Source organism: Drosophila eugracilis, unplaced genomic scaffold (genome assembly GCF_018153835.1).
Source record: "Drosophila eugracilis isolate 14026-0451.02 unplaced genomic scaffold, ASM1815383v1 contig_2154, whole genome shotgun sequence".
In the NCBI taxonomy this organism is placed as follows: domain Eukaryota; kingdom Metazoa; phylum Arthropoda; class Insecta; order Diptera; family Drosophilidae; genus Drosophila; species Drosophila eugracilis.
In genome coordinates, this window is record NW_024573038.1 from 12292069 (window position 1) to 12308835 (window position 16767).

At 35.4% G+C, this 16767-nt stretch overlaps 2 protein-coding genes across 2 annotated transcripts in view; one reads left to right on the plus strand and one right to left on the minus strand.

Annotated features, from left to right (window-relative positions):
• Positions 1–16767, plus strand: part of LOC108105959 (Ig-like and fibronectin type-III domain-containing protein 2) — a 78038-nt gene that overhangs the window by 10838 nt on the left and 50433 nt on the right. The window lies entirely within an intron of this gene.
• On the minus strand, positions 9295–10496 carry LOC108105921 (G-protein coupled receptor Mth-like). The gene is made up of 5 exons (XM_017212701.2): positions 10329–10496; positions 10120–10267; positions 9872–10048; positions 9528–9782; positions 9295–9470 (listed from the first exon to the last, which is right to left on the minus strand). The coding sequence occupies exons 1-5, from the start codon at positions 10494–10496 to the stop codon at positions 9295–9297; spliced, it is 924 nt and encodes a 307-aa protein (XP_017068190.2).

The window sequence follows — 16767 nt, forward strand, 5'->3', positions numbered from 1 at the left end:
TGGCTCCTCTCCTAGTTAGACTTTGTGAACCCAAAAGGGCCTGCGTGTGCCTGCATTTGTCGTTTTTCTATATGGTTGGGACACTGGTATGGGGTTAATTTAGTTAATATAGGTTATTAAGGGTATGACTAAGTATTAGATTGGAAAGAAAAAAGTGTAAATAAGGCGGGATTTACATATTAAAAGCAAGAAAAGAATATTTTTTGGATATTCTCTGTCGTTTTCAGATCAAATTATGAAAAATCAGCTCTAAAAAATCTTAATTTTATAACCTAAAAAAACAATCTTGAACTGAATATTTCAGGACAAATATCCCCCAAGGAATTTAGTTCAGAAAATATCTAAAAAAAAAATATAAAAACATATAGTGAAATAGAAATATTTAACCCACTGTAACTGCATTTTTTTTCGTTTTGTTTTTGTCACTGTGGTCACGCCGCTGTCATCAAGCCAGATGCTCCTTCCCCTGCCTTTAAATTTCCATCCTTTCTCCCTTCATCGGACCAACACTGAGGGAAAAATAGGAGAGAGAGGAGCAGAGGGGGTGCACAGAGCAAAGTGGGAAACTGGGAAAAACTTTGGGGAAAACCGAGGAATACAACATAATTGCAATTTGCGTAATTGTGCCCCTAAAGCTGAATGAGAAATGAGCGGCAACGAGTCGTGCTCTGAGTAACTGAGAAGAGAGGTTGGGCTTTTGCTTAGCGGTCGCGGATGACAACATGGACGGACGACAACGGACAGTACAAGGGATTGTACGGACGGAGCACGGCTAAAATATGAATATCCGAATGTACTTAATAAACAAAAACACAAAAGAAAAGCAGTCAGAGTAAACAGCATGTAGTATGCATGGCAAGAGCGCACAATGCCAGCCCTTTCTGTAACGCCCACCCATTCCAAATTTCCACACCCCCACACTCCCTATTGAAATTCGCCAAGGGGTTTTTCCGAGAGTTGGTGGTGGAGAGGGAAGTTTTGGTGGCTTCCGTGTGACACCCATGGAAAACTGCACTGAAGTTTATTTCGTTTCGTTTTTTATTTTTTATTTTTTTTTTTTTTGGGTGGATTTTGTTGGTTGGGAATATTTTTAATTTTAATATGCATGCTGGACGCTGCCGGAGGGCGGTTCCTGTGGCAGGGGGGCGTGGTTTTTCTGGTCTGGGTTACATCAGCTGAAATTTTCATGGCTTTTGTATCTGCTGATAGTGTGTACGTTTATTTGCAGTTTTCATTGTTGAACATAAAAATACAAATTTTGCTAACGGATTTGTATTTGGATTGAACTTCTAATTGAAAATTATTCCATCAGGTTGCCATACGTAGAGTAAATTGAAAAAAAAAATTTATGGTCCATTGAAATATTTTTTTTTTAATATGTAGCAGAGATTAAAAATTTAGTTTTTCGTTGTGCGTTTTATGTAAATTTTGGTTTTAGTTCCTAGGAAATGGCTACTGGATTTTAGAATGAAAATTGTTTTCTTTTCAAAATAAATAAAATAAGCAAGGCCAATATTGCATTTATATTTTATAAGCTAAAAAATGTATTTTCAAATTGTCTAAAAGATTATGGTTGCGGTAAATAGTAAGCTGATTCCGAGGCATCTGGCAACGCCAAAGTTACAATAATCGATAGTTTTAAGCCTGGCTGTTAAATCTCTGCTAAGTCAGCTGTAAATACTAGAGGGAAAAGGACGAAAAGAAAGATTATGAAGATAAGATTTGATTATGAATTGAATAATTATTTTGAAATCCTAGGAATTTAAAGTGCTTGTCAGCTGTTAGCCTTTGCTGTTCTTTCCTTTTAGTGGATTATGCCTGTTAACAAAGAATAATAATAATTCGCAACAATTATTTCCTCCTACTTTATGAATATAATTTCTTAAATATTAGTTTCTATTTCTGTTTAAGTTAGCTGTGAGATATAAAGTAACTTAAACTTTACTTAAAAATGTATTTCGCATGACACATTTTTAGAAAGAAAAAAAATGTAACTATAGCTTAGTGCAATTAGAAAAGCGGCAAGAAAACAAACAAAAACATAACTCACCTCTTTATAGCTGCACATGAGTTTTCCCACATTTTTCACATTTAATGTGACAGTTCATAACTTGGCGGCAAACAATGTTTGGACCGATTACACCTGCCATATGAACCAGCCTTGATTTTAGTCCCTCTTAGCCATCAATTTGCCCTCGCTTAGTGCTCTTTTTTTTTCTTCATTTTTACAACCATGTGTTTATTTGTTGGCCAGCAGCACTTCTCCGTCAGCAGCACTTCTCGGCAAAAGCCAACTTGAGAGTTGCAAAGGGGGTTAAGGGGGAAAAAAAAGTGGGCAGAAAAATAAAATTACTCAACGCCCCCGCAACAGCTGGCCAAAAAACTCGTTGGCAAGCTTATTGTCAACTATTTAAATGCTGCAATTTCGGTCTTTTGTGCAGCCGGAATGTGTGAGGCCCGAGCAGCCATTACACTTGTGGCCATTGTTTGCCTTTATAGCCTTTTGTTGCATAAATCGTTTACTACAATAAAAAAAAAAAAAACGAAGAAATACAACAAAAAAAGTTACTGCCGCTATCGCCACTCGTACTTCTTGTTCTTGTTTCTGCTGGTTGCCGTGTGTAATTTGTCATTCACACCACGTGCTTGGCTGAGAATTCACCAGTGGCGGCGGGTGAGGCAGGAAAAAGGAGCCACTGCAGTCTGCAGTTCTTCACTCACCCCCATTTCCAACCCATTTCGCAACACCACTTTGCCAAAGCCCATTTCTCCAACCCACTTTTCCGCAATCCAGCCCCCAACATCCAGCATTTTTAATGGCAGCGAATACACGCGTAAGACGCGACCATTTCCATAATGCAGCACAAGAGCAGAGCCACCAGCATCTTCAGCTTGGATTGGTTGCACGTTGTGGGGGCATAGTGGTTTGAAGGGTATTATATTTTGGAAATGGGAAATATTGGCAAAAATCAGATTTATAAATTTGCTTTCAAAATGTTTAATAAAATCAGTTAAAGTTGGATATTAGTTACATAAATTTAGAACTGTTTAGTTTAAGTGTTTAAAATTAATGGTAAATTCATAAATTAAACTCAAATTTAAATCATAAAATCATTAAAAACATGTTTAACAATATGTTTAGAATAAGTATTTGACTTCAAGAAGTTTGTTTTCTTACTTAACTTTTTTGAGCACATTCCATGAAACTCGACCCACTGTCCGTTGCACAGTAAGCGCAAAACTGTATGCACTCGAGCTGTATTTAAATGGTGTGTGAGCATTCGGAACCCTTCTCCTCTTGTCGCAGCAACATCTTAGTGCTCCTTTTTTGCAGCTTGGCGCACTTTTGTTCTTAAAATTCTGCGTACGTGATCGAAATGTTTGGCAATGTAATACATTCAGTACTTTCAGTGCTTATATCCCCTGCATTGCTTGAATATAAATTTGGCTTAATTTTTGTTTTACTTTCTTTTCCAATTTTTTTATTTTCTCTTTGAATATGTTTGGAAATTTATGTGAATTGATGTAAATTATTCAGAGCATTTGGTAAATGTGATGGGGTGGAAACGGCAGCTCGGGGTTTACTTTGCAAATATTGGATTAAATTTCAATATCAGTTTACAGAGTTTAATAGTTTTACATTTTCATTTTTTATGGGTTAATTATAATGATTAAAGCAAATAAAAAACACTGATTGGAATTTAACAAAGCTTTTGTTTTTCCGTCAATTAAAAATAAAATCATCCGTCACTTTTCGGCTTTATTTTAGCTGTAAACAGGGAAGTAAACACAAACCCAGGCTGAATATCAAGTATACGACACGGTGGTGTACCAAAATTTTATTTATTTAAATGTTCATGTTTAGGCCGTGTTAAAGATGATTAATATGCTTAATGGGTATTGTTTGGGCAGGGGCTGTCTCTGAATTGGGCACCAGGTGGATGGCCTCCCCCCCTGTTCTTCAGCGACCAAACGTTTTTGGGCTCTCGGTGACCTTTTGTCTTAATTACACACACACACACACTCCTATAGACCCAAAGCCCAGACGACCCATTTCAAGGCGAAAACGCCAACGAAAGAGTCTCCCCATGCTAAGAAATATTAATGAGCTGCTGCCAAGTTGGAGTGTTGTCTAAACAAAACAACAACGGTCTATGGCAATGGCTTTGGCTATGGCAAACAACATTTTGTCTGTTCATAGATTTTTGATTTAAATTTAATTACTTAAAGGAAATTATACTTAAATTGGCTTTCAGCTTTGGCGCACGCAACTGGAAAATATTTTCATCTTCATCAAGATATATTTTTGTGTGTGTGTGTGTGTGTGCTGCTTGAGTGGGGATAAAAGTGTGGAGTTTGTGGAGTAAAGAGAAGTTGGGAGGGGAGGGAGGGACGATTGTTTTTAGGGGGCGCCCTTTTTGTGTGTTTAATGCTATTAAAAAGGCTTTCAACGGAATATTTTTGGGTTATTTTGGAATCAATTAATCTATTAAATTGTATATATTTAATAGCATAAAATGGTTGTGGCTCTCTGGCTGGCCATTTTCAGTTCTTTTTTTTTTGGGGTTTTTCAGGGGGCTGGGGGCAAACTTAAATGGATTCTTTAGAATGATTATAATTTTAGGGAAAACTTTGATGTCATTTTGAGTTTACTTTAATGAGAACGATGAATGGTTAACTGATTTTGAAAGGAAAATAAAATTAATTTGGTTCTCTGCTTATTTAATGGCATTAATAATTTTATATGAAATTTAATTCAGCTTTGATTTTTATACTAATTGGTAATTTAATATTGCATAAAATTAGAAAAAGATAATCACTTCTTTTTGTAATTTAATAGTTAGCAAGTTTTAATTTTCTTGTAAACAAAACCGCAAAGAAATTTAAATTTCCCATTTGGCAATTTTCCCGATTGTATCAATATAATTTATTGATATATTGACAAGATTATTGCGGCAGACCGAGCCAATCGAAAAGCCAATTTAGCCAACCGAAATCAAACAGACGAAGATTTCAATCAGATTTCCAAAGAAAAGTGTCAACCGAACACAAAATTTGCCAAAATTATAATAGTGCCAAGAAAATGGCAAACAAAAAGAAAAAGAAGCCAACACTATATATTTTTGCCATATGTTTGCGGGCAAAGTAAATCATAGTTCAAGGCTGGATTTAATGCATTTCTCAGCCTGAGATGGCTTAGCGTACAAGGGCGAAAACCACTTGTGCCTGCCAGCAACTGGAATAAAAATGCAATGTTTTATATACATTTTTATATATATATAGAAGTACATTCACAAACAAACGTATATGGAATGCGCATATATAATACATAGAGGACCACAGCCTGCATTTAATACAAATATAAATAAAAACGGAACTAGGTTGCCCCTTAGCTAAGGCGGGATGTGGGGTGACAGAGTGTTACATCAGTGGAAAAGAGCTTTGCCTGACCTTGACTTATAAACACTTTTATAACAATTATTTTTTTTTTTGCATATTTCTCGTCGCTGCTTATTATTCCAACTTGCAGCCATAGAACAGAAATCATTAAAAAAAAATAAGAGGAAAAAAATCTAACGTAATAATAAAGAAGCGAAACCCACTCGACTTGATGCAAATAAGCAAAACAGCAGCAGCTGAAGCGTTTTGAGTGATGCTTATGAAGCAAAGCCAGCTGAGTGGGTCAGTTGAGCCAGGCACATGCAATCACAGTGAGCATTGGCTATAGAAAATGATAGAAACAAAAAAAATTAACAAAAAAGGTTAAAAAATAAAAATCACTCTTAAAAAGATTTTTTAAATTTCCTTAAATTAAAATCGTAGTAAAAATATTTTCTTAAAAAAATATCTCTTTGTTGCGATAGCTAGTAAACTGCTCTCGCGGCATCTGGCAACGCCAAAGTTACAATAATCGATAGTTTGAAGCCTGGCTGTTAAATCTCTGCTAAGTCAGCTGGTAACACTAGAGGGAAGAGGACGAAAAGTGAGATTATGAAGATAAGATTTGATTATGAATTGTATTATTATATTAATTCCTAGAAATTTAAAGTGCTTATCAGCTGTTAGCCTTTGCTGTTCTTTCCTTTACTGGATTAAATTTAAAATTTCTTATAAAAGTTACTTTTTAAATTGTAAATTATAAATTATAAAATATGCATTGCTGTTAAAAACAACCAAAAATATAAACAAATATATAATAATTTAAAAAATATTCTAATATACATAAGAAAACAGTTCAATAACATTGTGTACTCACTGTACCAGTCCCCTTATAATTGCATACAATCAGGTGACTCTCTCAGCTAGTTAAAGATTTGCTCATGTGGGTAGGGCCCCCCAACCCCAACACCATATTACATACACCTTATACCCCACTGCATCGCCCCCTGTTTTCCACAATAACAATAACTATGCATGAGCTGTAGGAAAGTCAAATAATAATGATTGGAACGAACCACAAAAACCGACTGCGCCACAAAATCAATAATTAAAATCGCTGCAAGGTGCTTCTCTTGATTACACGAAAAGATACAAAAATCATTTTTAGCTTGGGAATCGAGAGAAAAAGTAAATGTTAACTCAAAAAGCCAACAACGAAAAATCAGCAATTTAAAGAGACACAAAACAAAAAAAAGAAACTCAAGACAAAGGCAAGAGGCAGTAAGCGATGAGTAGTAACCGATAGACAGAAAATAAGAGAATAACGATATAGCATCATAGTTAGAACAAAAAAAAAAAAAAACAAAACAAAAACAAAGTAAAAAGCTTAAACCGCAAAAAATAGCATCGTTAGATGCGCCCCAAGGTCAGGCGGGTATTTTTTTATCGTATTGAATTCACGGCGTTGAAAATGAGATAAAGAAAAATATAAAAACTAATCAAAATAATAACTCAGAGCAATTATAGACGATTAGGAGTAAAGTAAATGGGTCTTAGAACTATTAGATACTCTAATCATAAGTTAATAAGTTTATTCTTAAAAATTATGTGTAATGACTAATAAAAGTTTTTGTTTATTGTTGATAAATATTTGAAAAATTAATATCTGGAAAACTGATAAGTAAAATATGACTAAATAAGAAGTATGATTCTCTCTTGCAAGAATTTTTAAAATCCTTTAACTTAAGCTTTAAGTCAGCAGCTTAAAATTAAGTTTAATAATAGATGTTGAAGCTGCCCCCTTTGGGGGAGGTTTTAAAGTCTGTTGAAAATTATTTGCAAATTGCTTTAATTCATATTAATTGGTTTAATTTAAACTAATATGCAGTTTTCTGCATCTTTAAAGTGCAACTGACCTAGTAATAAAGTGAAATGATAAATATGGAGCTGTCACTTAAAGTGGAAATATCTCTGGGCGGTACAAATAGAGATGTTAATAAAAGCTACTTGGGTTTTTCTACTTCTAAAATTCTTAACTTTAATATTATTAACATAGTTATATCTCTAGCAAAATAGCTCTGGGCCATACAAATAGATCCCAGAAGTAAGAAGGATAATTACATTGGTTTATAGGTTAGCCTTGTGTAAGCCAAAGGGCTTAACAACTTCGATACCAGCTTTATGTTCACACATCTTGGGCCAAGAAGTTATAACTCCTTAATCTGTTGTTGTTGTTGTTTTTCTTGATGTTGCTGTTAAGGTCTCTTGTTGGTATTTTGTTTATCTGCCAACTTTGACAAACATCAGAAATGGATGCCATGGCAAGAAGGGTGACAAAAAGTGTGACAGCATTCTCAAAACTAACTATTTTGCTGGGCCAAACCCCAAAGGCGAATTTCAAATCTGTCAGAGTGCCAAAGTGAAGAAGATATTGCAACATTTTTAGCACTCCAACCGAATGAAGCACAAACGCTATTGACACAAGCTGGATAAGCTGACAAAGGTGCTAAAAAATGTGAGAAGATTGAACGCTTCACTGACTCACCTGCCCAACTGGCTGAACTAACTGACTGACTGACTGACAGACAGTTTATCAAATGATGGACGGGTGTGTATTAGTAGCTGTAGATTCCCAGGCACTTGTGTACGTACCTAAGCTGCTAAGTAACTGAAACTGGAATTAACTGAAGCCATATTTAGTGACAATTAGTGAGACAAAAGCAACAGCAGCAACAAGCGAGCTAAACAATTTTGAATCTCTGAAAATGTGTAATGCGACACAGTTTTGTGAAATGCGAAACTCAGCGAAAAAGTTGACAACTTTGGCTAGGGGAACGTGTCATGACACTTGCCACTCACTCACTGCTCACTCCTACAAATGCAAATTTCAATACGGACTACACTGGATTGATGGGCTAAAATGTCAAGCTTAGGTCATATAAATATCTGGTTTAAAAGGCACCACTCTTTATATTGTCAAAATATTAAATAACAATTTTTAGAAATAATTTAAGCTATGCCGAAAGCCATAATATTAGCTTGACTGATTTTTAGTACAGCTAAAACCATAAAAACGAAACCATAAAATTAGAGAAACATAAAATATGCTTGAGATTTAAGATTTACTCAAGTGATTGGGGGAGTAAGTCAAGTTTAAGAAATATAAAATCGATATGGGTTCTATATATGAATAAATATTCGAATCGCAAAAGCTGAATTCTAAATATTATATTTAAAGATTATATATGGTTACCTGTTACACTGTACAAGCCATTATAGAAAACATTGATTTTAAAACTTTATTTTAATTTATAAATTTTTCTTACTAAAATATAAGTCTAAAAATATAAAATATAGTCTTGGTTGAGTTTTGCTTTTATACTAAAGGCACTTCCATGATTTTTTAAAAAAATTTCACAAACATAGTTTTACAAAGTGCTATCTTATTAAATATCAATAAAAGCAGAGATCTTTGGAGTCTTTATACAATTTTAACTCCTTAGTAAAATTTATTTATCTACAGCTAACAAAAATTTCTAAACTAAAAGCTAACATAGGTTTAAGAGCCATACCAACTAAGGCCTTTGGCTCGTCCTAAGCAAGATTCTGTCTTTGACTTCAACCTTTGTTAAGTTCTGACTATTTGAGTTTGTTGAAAATTCTGATACTAACTGCTGTTTCAATTGCTTGAGAATGTTTGGTTTTAGAATAAAAAGCACAAGTATGTTGATACCCTGAGACCAATTTAAGTAGCTGGCTACCATAAATACGTCTGACCAAAATTCCATAGCTTGGGTCAGAAAGAACATAATCTCAAAGCTCCAAGTTAGACCCATAATGATGACCAGACGTAAGAAGAAGGTATTACTGAAATATAAATTGTTTTAAAATTTAAGAAATGACTTATAATTCGACTTACTTTTGTTTATCCATGCAAATCTTGTGCTCCCTGTCTTGCTTAATGGCAAAGTTTTTAATGATCCTCTTAACCATAGTTATTTGAAAAGCCGTCAAGATAAACATGATCATGTTGAAAGCAATTAGGAAAAGCATTGGTCCATAAAAGTAAATAACGGCCGACCAATCGTAAGCTGAAAATGGAAAATTTTGTTAAATCAAATATCGAATATAAAATTTTGAAAACTTACTATAAACCCAACAATCCATTTTGTAGCCCACACGAGGATTCCATTCTTCGTTCTTTACAAACTCATTAGCTATAAAGGTGACAAAGGTCAAGGTTATTGGCATGCCCCAGGCATATGTGTTGTAGGTTAGAAATTCATTTGTTGTTAGGAAACAATTGGTTAAGAAAGAATTTCCACTGATTGCATTCCAAAGATGTAAGCTGATCACAGAAAGCCAAAAGAACGTGGACATGGCAAAAAAGTAGCCCATGTAACCTATGGAAAATATCAAGGTATTAGATTGTTTTATTGCATACTTTTAGACAGCTTTGTAAGGGATTTTAAAGCTCTGAAAAACATGTTACCTGCTGAAACGCAGAAATCATTTGATAAATCCCACAAGTCCAGCACCAGGAAGAGATAGGCCATAAATAGACTCACTAAATAGCAGATGAAGCACTTTCCCAGCAAGTTTCTCAGATCTTTTAGGTAGAGATAAACGCTGATTGTGAGAACCATGCATACCAATGATATTATCATTACTGAAAGAAATGTTTTCAAATTTTAGGAAGTTAGGAAGTTCTTAAGATTTTTATATTCATCTTTAACTTACCAACTGTCTGCGTTATTTTTGAAGATTTGGGAGGCAAGCAGCTGTATGGCATTATATATGTAGAATTGTGGTCCTCCTTTATATATACATTCTGATGGTAATATTCCTGCATGATCGTCACGACTTTGTCATGATGTAAAGATATATTCTAAGTGGGAAAGATACTTAATATATTGCCTACAATTCACATTTATTATATTAAAACAAACCTTAGATACATCTTTTTGCCGGTTACTTTCGTAATACATCTCATCACAGGTCACTGGCAAATCCCATTGAACTATTAAGTCAGTTTTAAGATACTTTTTGACTACCAAACCATTGTCCAGTGTGATGTTCAGATAAGGATCGATCCCGTCTAACTCTTTCTTTGTCATTTGATAGCATTTGCTATATTCTATTGTATGTTCTGGACAGCAAATCCGGACACATGGCTTTAAATGGCAGATACAACCTCTCGTCACCTCTTCTTTAGAGTCAGGCCTAGTTTGATATTCACCCGTTAAATGGGCGGGAATGAGTAGGCCTTCAAAGAGGTATGAACCATTTGATAGCTTTTGGCCATTGGAAATGTCAACAGTGTCCAAGAAATGGCAGCCGGGTATATTGGCTTTGGATATTTTTACTAACTGAAGGAAAAACAGGGCAAGTTCCAGGAGTAGCCGCATTTTTACGTAATAAAAATGTAATTTTTATAAAAAATAAGTTTTGAAAATAAAAATAAAAATGTTTTTTGTTACAAATCACAAAGAGCGTGAAACATGATTCATTTTTTAATAACAAATTAGTTTTTTTTTTTTTTAGACAGATTTAAAAACGTTTTGAGAAAGAAATTTCATTAGTTTAAACTTTTTATAGAGTTTTAAACACTTTCACTAGTTTAACTTTTATAAAACCCCAGCAAGTTGTATATACTTCCACGACGGTTTTACGATGACTGATCTTGTTCATACATTTTGTTTGCAAAACTCTTATAGAGTTAGTAATTAAATTATAATAATGACTAACTTAGTCAGAAATAATGTTTCTCTGAATCGAAAGAACAGCGATAAGAACTAACAGAGTGCTGGCGTAATGAATTGGCTTTCCGATAAACGTATTTACTTTTTACTTTATAAAACTAATATTAGCTTATCAGGAACTTAAGTTCAATGAATTTATACAGTTTTTTTTTAAATTAAAACTAAAACTATGTGTAATAGATATCTCATTCATGTTTTCTTTCACTACAACTAACTTAAGACAATCGTAAAACAGGCATAACTGAAGTTTTTCCAGTAAAACCGCCCAGCTGGCTTAATGATTTATTGGCCAGGCCACTTAGTATTCTGGTGTTGACGGGGGCCGCAAACCAGAAAAAAAAATATCTGTACCACGTCCATCTCTAATGACAACTGACAACTCTAAGCGAGTGGCATTGAAACATTTAACGCGTTTACATATCTTTGTATGTTTGTAGATTTAAAATGTATGACCACGCATATGGTGTCTGGCTAAGTACATAAATGTATGACTTTGGCTAAATGGAAATGTGGCTGCTTCTGCCTTTTTTTTCTGGGCCAAAATACGAGTAAATATAGACACACACACACACAAACACACACACACACCGTGCATACATAATTAATTTATAAATTGTTAAGACAACGAAAGATACAACACTTGGCCGTACATTTCTTTTGATGATTTTCTTTATCAACTGACTGGAATTTGTTGCTTTTTTTTTTGGAATGAAGCTTTGGGTATGGCAAGGTTGGGGTTGACTGACTGGGGTTGGGTGTGCTACTGGGTGGCTGCTGGGTGGCATCAGGCTGACAGCCAGCGTAACGCTTCGTTTGGTTTTTCCTTGACAGCTAGCCGTACTGGTGTGGGGTTTTTGTATAGAGTGTGGGGTTTGGGTGATACATGGGACTGGGGCTGTACAGTCAGCCTGTCTCAATTAAGCGCAAATTGAATTAAATACTTTCACATGCGAAAACAAAGCTGGCCAAACACGCACTCTACATGCGGGGGAGGCAGGAGACTGAAGACGTGTTTTTCCTATTAAAAAGAAAAATGTGAACGTCGAGAGGACTTGAAAGGAGGAAATGTCCATGAATCTGTGCCAGAGATGAAACAATAGCATAGTCCAAAAGCCTGGGATTCAATGATAACAAAATTGAACGTGTGCTGGGTGTATATAAAGGGCTTATGATCTATCATTTCCAGCAGAAGGCAAGAAAATGACTTACTCTCTGGTCAAAGTTAATTTGAATTTAGTTAAGGCTTCATTAAAAGCCTTCACAAAGGAAATTATAAACTTAAATTCAGAAGCTCAAACTCTATTTAAGACTTTACCTAAGTAAACAGCCACCAAGCTTCTACCTTACTGAAAATTTCTTTATTTATACCTAATTGATATTTTCCAAGAGCTGTTTGTAAAGTTCTGGTTCTTAAAATTTTAAAAACTCTCCCAGGAACATTCAAGTTTGGAGTAGGCTTTAAGCGGCTTAACATGTCAACTGAGACTCGTTAGAAGCTTTGGTGGGACATACCTTTATTCCCCACTCAAACTGAAATTGGTTTAATTATATGGATACCTAAGAACCCGCGTGGGTTCGCTTTTGGACCCACTGTGCTAAGCCCTCAGACTCTGCTGGTTGGCCGTAAATCCGCATAGCCGCCGAGACTATTACGTGGTTAAACGCACCATGTCCACATGGGTCTCAGATGGCCGATCTGCCCGGCCAGTTATTCGCTCAGGCACACACAATCAGTTGACCCAGTCGTGGGAATGGCCAAGGGAATGGGTTGCGGGATATGGGCTGATGTCCAGGATACATGGACATAGATACAAATTCAATCTTTTACTGCCTGTGTGTGGTTGTTTTTCTTTTTCGTTTTCGTTTTTTTTTTCAATGGCATTGCTTCACTTTTGTTCCTAGAATTTTGCACTTGCTCTGCCGCCAGCCACTATGATGTCCTTTAGCTGAGTTTTTTCTTCACTTGTTTTGTCTCGCTTAGCTTTGCCTGGGCTTTGGTTTTTTGTTTTTGGTGTGGCACACGTTTTCCAACAATCTTCTGGTTCCCAGTGATAGTTTTGTATTCATCACATAAAGAAAATATATCATTTTCTTGGGGTTTTAGAGAGAGAGAGAGCAGGGTAGTCTTAGTTTGCCTTCATGGCCTTGAGAAGGAAATTTAATATAAATATAAAAATCATAAATTTAGTAGGCTTATCAGAAGTTAAAGTTGAACTTTAACACCCAAGTTTAAGATGATAAAACAAGCTAAAAGTATAAGTAAGATAAATAATTATTTTTCTTAAAAAATTAATAGTTTTCTGAAGTCATAAAATCATGAAAATCCCCCCTTCATTTCCCTCAGTGCACTACAACCCCTACCTACCCCCACACCTATTTTTTCGCCAACAGATTTTTCTGCGTTGATTTGTCTTGGATTTCTCTGGTCGTGTGTGTGTGTGTGTGTGTTGGTTCAGCCTTTAATTCATTAGACCACAATCGTATTAAGTCTGTAGTTGGGGATCTGTGCCTGCAATTTCATTTCATTTCGGTTCGACTCAGTCCAGTTCAGCTTTTCTGTTTTTCTGCTTTTTTTTTCTTCTCTCCTTTCGTGACACTTTTTTTTCCCAGGGCATCGCTTACAATATCCCCTCCATCCATACACACCAACACACACAATCTCATTGAAACACACGGATTGCTGTGGGACATGACAGCTTTTGGCTGTCATGTTTAGTCCGCGCGTTGTGTTGTGATTTCCGTTTCCGTTGGCAATCCGGCAAATGCATGCGGTTGTCTCTTTCACGCTTTTTACGCACCGCACGCTACGTGTCGCCGCCAATAAAAAAGTACAAACAAAAAACAGACAGCCGGAACAACAACAAAAACAACAAAAAATATAAACGGAATTACAAGTTAACCCCCACTACCCGCACTCTCAACATATAAGCACGCATCGATGCTATAAAAGTCAATAACGTCGTTAGCAAAAAAATATAAAAAAAAAATGAAAAAATCAAATTGAAAATATATAGTAAGACAGCGGAAGAGAAAGCGAAAATAAAAGAAAAAGTTCAGGCAATTCCTCGCTAATAAATTCGTCAGTCGAATAATTTGAGGGCAAGACAAAAAAAAAAAAGGAAGATTTAGGGGGACGTTGAACGGAGTTTCGACAATGGGATACTTAGCACGGATTTTATGGGAACATTAAGTGCTGGCTTAAGTGCTTATTTCGGGGAAAATCATCTGTGTTCTTAAGGTTTTTCAAGAAGCACTTAGTTTCTATATGCATTCTAAAAATATAGATTTTTTAATGTAATTTCTAGGCTATTCTACAGGGTGGCCCATTTAGCGTTTGCTTTTTGAACTATCGATAATTTTAACTTTGACATTTCGAATGTCATTGTCAATGTGTTAGATATTTAGTAGAAGGTTTGCGGTTTAAGAAATGATTTAAGTTAAGCTCGAAGAAAATTGGAAAATATTGATATTTTTATAGCGATTTTAAAACCAATTTACCCAACTCTTGTCATTATCTTTTCATTAATTGCTATTTCAATGTTTGTTGTTAATTAATATTTGAGATATGTAAGTGTTCCCTGAAGCAACCTATCTAAGCTATCGACCTATCAATGTGACATTCCAACCGCAAAAGCTGTGCATACCCCAACAGATAACCTCATCGTTATTGGGTATTAAAAATGTAGAGTCTCTAAGCGGATTTCAACATGCTTCATCCGCCCATGCTCATTGCGATTGATATTGGTATTGGTATTAGTATTGCGCCTTGCATGTGTATGTGTGTGTGAATGTGACGCCTCAATATGTGTATATGTATGGGGAGTAACTGTGAAGTGGGGGGTTTTAGTGTGTCTGTGTGTAAGAGAGGCGACGACTTTGTCGACGCCATTGCTGCCTGTTACAGGAAATCAAAGCTTATCAGCGACTACAAGGACGACTGTCGTTGCGCTGATTTCGTTTGCCCTGAGTCCTCCAGCCAACAAAACCAACCCCCCTCGGTCCCCTCCTTAAACCATCATACCCCTCCAAAATACAGTCAACCTCCTCCTCTTTAGGCCTTGTCGAGCTATTTCAATGCTACTCGAACTGCCACCCAGAATTGGTGGATTCCCTCCCATTAAATTACATGACGATGGCATTTCGAGCATTTGCTTTTTTTTCTCTTTTTTTTTTTTTTTTGGAGGAGATGCACACACACACACACATACTTACTTGCACACGCAAACGGCTGTACTTGTGTGGTAATCGCAATGTGTGTGGAAATTGATGTCAACAGGTTAATAAGATCTATATTTATGGCGCATTTATATATGTGTTTTCCAAGTGTCTCGCCCCGTCTCTTTTCCACTGAATGTTACCATCTCTCTCTCTCTGAGTGTGTGTACCGAGCAGATAAAAGATTATAGAGCTCCGCTTGAAGGAACTTGAATGCCTGCACCACATGAGGTAAAGTGGGTGGTTAATTAAGGAATGTTTTTTAAATACGTGAGCTGGAATATTCTTTTGAAATATATTTTTGGCAAGATTTCAGTTAGCATAATGATCTGTTTGCTGGGTTTGGGTATAGCATTTCCTTGAACCGTTGGCTGGGACACATTTTGTGGCTTATGGTGTACGTTAAATGGCTTAAACAGCATTACAGAAATTATCCCAGATATGCAGATGCTATCCCATTACAGTGTTTTATTTCTGTCTTTCATTCTTGGTAACGTTTATTTAAACGTTTAATTAATTTTAACAATTTTTATTACATTTTCCAGTGTGTAAATAAAGTTTGTAATAATGTTTAATTTCAGGGTTAAGCAAACATTTGAAAGAGGTTCATGATAAGTTCAATTAAATATAATTTAATTTCCCTTTACACTGCATATTGGTAATAAATATTTTCCCCATTTAATCAGTAATATAATTTCAAACAACTTTTATACCTGCATTTACACCATAATCCCCTCTTAGTATATGCACTTAAATAAGTGCATGATTTAATCATGTTTATATCAATCAATGGGTAAAATAAAATCAACTGTTTAAAGTCGTCAAGTGGATTACAGTGTTATACATAGTAATCCTTAAAAGGAGATTTTGATGAGCATTACAGCAAGCCACATCATAAAAAACATTTTTAATTACATCCTCCAATCGACTTTTCTCTCTTCCTTTGGCAGCAGCCTTCATTACTAGTCGGGGAAACTCATCGGGAAACTTTAATATTAATACTTTGTTGAAAAGAAGCTGGCAGAAAATAAGAGCGAGACCGGATAATATTGAGCAAGAATTTTTCACAGTCCATTTAATTTAATTAATTTTCATTCGTAATAAATTTTGTTTTTCTGCTGTGGCGGGCATTCTTTTTTCTCCCCTCAAAAAATAGTAAAAGAAAAGAAAATCAAAGACATCGACAAAGAAAACTGTTAAATTTAAATATATATATATATACAGAGAGAGGGAAAGAGAGCTATACTTCGATATGACTGCAGCTATGATTGACTTTTCCACTTAGTAAGAGGCAATGGTGGAAAATCTCTGTTAGCTGGGCATAGAAACCGGGCTATCTATAATCAATTTACACAATTTCCTCGTCATTTCCGCGATGCCGTCTCAAAGCCTGGGCTTTTAAAGAAGTAAC

Coding starts and splice junctions, on each gene's coding strand:
- LOC108105921 (XM_017212701.2), bottom strand. CDS start 10,496: ATGACAAAGAAAGAGTTAGACGGGATCGATCCTTATCTGAACATCACA. Junction 10,049..10,119: donor AAAAATAACGCAGACAGTTG/GTAAGTTAAAGA, acceptor CATTTCTTTCAG/TAATGATAATATCATTGGTA. Junction 9,783..9,871: donor TGATTTCTGCGTTTCAGCAG/GTAACATGTTTT, acceptor TATTTTCCATAG/GTTACATGGGCTACTTTTTT.